Source organism: Aethalodelphis obliquidens, unplaced genomic scaffold (assembly GCF_003676395.1).
Source record: "Aethalodelphis obliquidens isolate GAN/ISIS:26980383/991018 unplaced genomic scaffold, ASM367639v1 scaffold11, whole genome shotgun sequence".
In the NCBI taxonomy this organism is placed as follows: Eukaryota; Metazoa; Chordata; class Mammalia; order Artiodactyla; family Delphinidae; genus Aethalodelphis; species Aethalodelphis obliquidens.
Genome location: NW_020837955.1, coordinates 11,098,485 through 11,102,655, shown reverse-complemented (window position 1 = coordinate 11,102,655; position 4,171 = coordinate 11,098,485). Strand labels below are relative to the sequence as shown.

The following is a 4,171-nucleotide window of genomic DNA, read 5'->3' as shown; positions in this document are numbered from 1 at the left end:
GTTCACCAATTGCTGACTTGCACTTCCGTGGGCTATTTGTGTAAAATGATGAAGAGCATGATAATGAAAGTGCAAAGATAATCCTCTGATTCACTCTTTCTAGCCCCTCACTCTCAAAACCATCCCATGAGAATTTTTATTGCTGTTTTTTTCTCTTCAAGTGGATTACTATTCCAGAGAAGTGTAATCAGTTCAATAGCAAAGTCATCAAAGCAGTTGAGGGAGCGCAGTTGAGGGAGCACTTTGGCTCTAGAACCTATCTGGTCATTAGATCACCTGGGAAGCTTTAAGAACATATTTACCTCCTTGTCCCCGTTCGCAGAGGTTCTGCATTAGTGGCTCTAAGTCCTAGGATTCAGCATTAAAGAAAAAGGAAGAAAACCAACTCCCTAGGCCATTGTGAACAGACAGGTTTGAGAACCACTGGTCCAGAACAGACCAAATGGTTTTAGAGCTGTATTAGAGATGATCGCATCCAAATCTTTTATGTCTCAGATGGAGAAACTGAGACCCCAAGTGTTTTAACCCATGGCCTATAGCCAGTCAAGGGTAGAGCCAAACATAAGATGCAGCTGTCATCACCTAATACTGTATTCCTTCACTACATATGAGAGCACCTCCTTGAAGCTTACTGTGCTGGCTATAACTTAGCTAACAAAAATAGTACAGATATGTTTGGGGCCAGGCGAAGTGCATTCCAGGTGCAGATGATAACCTCTCTTCTTTTTGTATTCCAGAATGATCCAGGTTTTAGATCCACGGCCTTTGACAAGTTCGGTCATGCCCGTGGATGTGGCTATGAGGCTCTGCCTGGCTCATTCCCCACCTCTGAAGAGCTTCCTGGGCCCTTATGATGACTTCCAACGAAGAAATTTCGTGAACAAATTAAAGCCACTGAAGCCGTGTCTCAACATAAAACAGGAAGCCAAAACACAGAACGACTGGAAGCCTTCACACAACCAAGCCAAGAAGCGGGTGGTGTTTGCGGACTCCAAGGGCCTCTCCCTCACTGCCATCCACGTCTTCTCGGACCTTCCGGAAGAGCCAGTGTGGGATCTCCAGTTTGACCTCTTGGACCTGAACGATATCTCCTCAGGCTTAAAACTCCACGAGGAGAAAAACTTGATTTTAGATTTCCCTCAACCTTCAGCTGATTACTTAAGTTTTCGGAACCACTTCCAGAAGAACTCTGTCTGCCTGGAGAACTGCTCTTTGCAGGAGCGAACGGTGATGGGGACTGTGAAGGTGAAAAACATGAGCTTTGAGAAGAAGGTTCAGATCCGGATCACTTTTGATACCTGGCAGAGCTACACGGATGTGGACTGTGTCTACATGAAAAACGTGTATGGTGGCTCCGAGAGTGACACCTTTTCGTTTGCCATTGACCTACCCTCTGTCATCCCAACGAAGGAGAAAATTGAGTTCTGCATCTCATACCATGCTAACGGGCGGGTCTTCTGGGACAACAATGAGGGTCAGAATTACAGAATTGTCCACGCGCAGTGGAAACCTGATGGAGTGCAGACGCAGAGGGCAGCCCAGGACTGCACCTTCCACCAGGCGTCCCCCAAGGCCGAGCTGGAGTCGACAGTCTTCGGCAGCCCGAGGCTGGCCAGCGGGCTCTTCCCAGAATGGCAGAGCTGGGGGAGGATGGAGAACTTGTCCTCTTACCGATGAATGAAGCAACCTAGCGGCTGGTCTTGACCTTATTGCCCATGTAATTCTAGGTCTGTGTTGCTTAATATTAGGAAGGCATTGCTACTTTCCTTCAGTAGGTTTAGCTTGGAACTTTTGAGACCTGGCTACAAAAAAGATAGCCCCTTGAGAATTTAGTGTGGGGTTCTATATGGATGACGCTGCCCCATTTTGCTGTGGAGGGTCAAGTAACAGCCTGGTAACCCTATCTTTATAAAAGTAATACATTGTCAATGCCCATTTCTCCTTCCCTCTCAATTCACTGGCTTTCACGTTGGGCAAGAAAAGGTTGAGGAAGGACAGTGGATGGTGACAGAAAGCTGTGTTAATGGTATGAGGAATGTCTGAAAAGTATACCCAAAGGGCTCTGCAGCTCAGGTCAGAGTAGGAGCGAGAGGTCTGATACTTAACTGTCGGTGAGAAAATGTAAGGTTATTTTGTGGTTTTAAGTTGGTTTTACAGTTCTCTCCCAGGGAAGTAATTTGTAGAGGGGAGAAAAACATCCATTCTATGTATTCTTGTAGAGAAAAACCCAAACAAACTTCAGGAGTGTTGGGTGGTACTGGGGAAAGTGAATTATAATTCTGGGGAATCAAGATTGATTCTGTTCAAACGTGACTTAACAAAAATCATGATTTGGGGAAAGCTTAAGCAAAACTGGCTTTGCAGTCCTAATGGGATAAGCGACCTTGCTTGTGATCAAGGTGCCATGCTTGGGTTCTCAGTATAGTTGCTGCCTGACCAAAAAACCCATGCCATCATCATTGGTCAACAGCTTGTAGGGACTCTGTGTCATGTCAAGGATCACTCTTTGCCAGTGCCTTGATTAAACCAGAATGTTGTAGTTGCTTAACCCGAGTGTGTGAAGGGTCATCGGATAACCTGTGAGCGTCTGGCCTCCTAAGAAGGCCCACTCTGTACGCTGGCATTCCTCCTGCAAAACTGTTGTATCTTCAAGAGTGCTGTCAACGTACACAACTCGCGTCCTTCATATTGAAGGTGACTCATTTTTCTGCCACACTTTTTCGATGTGATGTTGGAAGTGAGGATTGGCACTGATTCTCAATTTAAGAATCCAGTACCTTGCACATAAAAGTAGCCATTTCTGTTTCTTGCCTATATTCTTGTTATTTTAAGTCTTCCTACCAATATCTTTAAAGTCAACATTTTTTTTTTAATGGATGTGAGTTGCTTGGGGTGTGTTGTAATATACTTGTTTTGGAGTGTGCCTCAATCCATTCTGTAAAATCTTCAGAACAGGAGCCTCTGAATGTTTGCTTCTATCATTGTGCACGTCCACTGAGGTGTTCCGAGAATGCAGTTAATTTTAACACATGATCTGCCATGCTGGAAGCGTACTAGTGCAATAACTCTGCTATGACAATATTTGAAGTTTGGCTAGCACCCACAATTTTTCTGCTCTAAATATTTCACTCTCCTATAGCTATCCTCTGTGAACTTCTCACTTTAAAAATAAAAATGTTTGATATAAGATCTGAGTATGTTTTCTTTCTCAAAGCCACAGTTAGTTAAATAAGAAACCATCAACTGATATTCTCCTGTTTTCTTTAAGAACAACTGAGCAGGGTTAGTTTGGACCAGGAATTGGATCCACCTGAAAGTATTCACGTGGTCCCAGTCTCATTAGTGAGAATTTCCACCTCCTGACCATTGGGGCTGGGGTCCAGGGGCAGTGACTTGAGCTGCTGGGACTGTCCCCCTGACTGTCCCCATCTGTGCTGACTGCTCATAACGTGTACTCTCTGCTGGGTCAGGTTTATCTTGGGATCCACCTCTCGAGAGTCTTTGAAATGGGGGAAGGGATGGTGTGGGAAGTGGCTTCTACCTCCTGAGATCCGGCTCCCTCCTGCAGGGGCAAAGCTTGGAGCTGCATGGAGGGTGTAGGGAGGGGCAGTGGGCATCAGTCCCAGACTGAGGGGGAGCTCAGCTCCTTGGGGTATGAGGCAGCAGATCTAGGAACCAAAGTTGTAGTTTCAGTTCTTGCCTAAAATGCCAAAAATGTCTTCTGCACAGTATAACTTAAGGGGGAATAAATGACCGACCTAGAAAGGCCCAATTATGAAAAACAAATTTAATCATATCGCAACAGCCTCTTGATCAGAAGTTGTAAACTATAGGCCTACAGGCTGTATCTGGCTGCAGATTTTTTTTTGATACTGTTTTTTGGTTTCTTTCTCTGTTTTTTTTTAAAGAGAATTTATTTCCAAGAGCAGGCCATCAGCAGGCTACATTAAAAAAAAAAAAATCTAGATTTCCTTTCTTCTGAAAAAGTTGCAAGGTCTTTCCTCATGGTGACAGTTACCTGGAGTTGAGTAGCAGCTGCCTCCTTTATAGATGGGCTATATTTGCTTTTTTAAAAGTATAATTTTAAAAAATTATAGTATTTTTTATAATAGTATACTTTATAAAAGTATAATTGCTTTACAATGTTGCTTTACAATGTTGTGTTAGTTTC

General features: G+C 44.0%; 1 protein-coding gene across 1 annotated transcript; it reads left to right on the top strand.

Annotated features, from left to right (window-relative positions):
- The first annotated feature begins 743 nt into the window (after window positions 1-743).
- Window positions 744-3,174, top strand: PPP1R3C (protein phosphatase 1 regulatory subunit 3C). Its single transcript, XM_027113098.1, has one exon. It carries the CDS (start codon window positions 781-783, stop codon window positions 1,675-1,677), a length of 897 nt encoding a protein of 298 aa, XP_026968899.1. The 5' UTR covers window positions 744-780; the 3' UTR covers window positions 1,678-3,174.
- The last annotated feature ends 997 nt before the right edge of the window (window positions 3,175-4,171 follow it).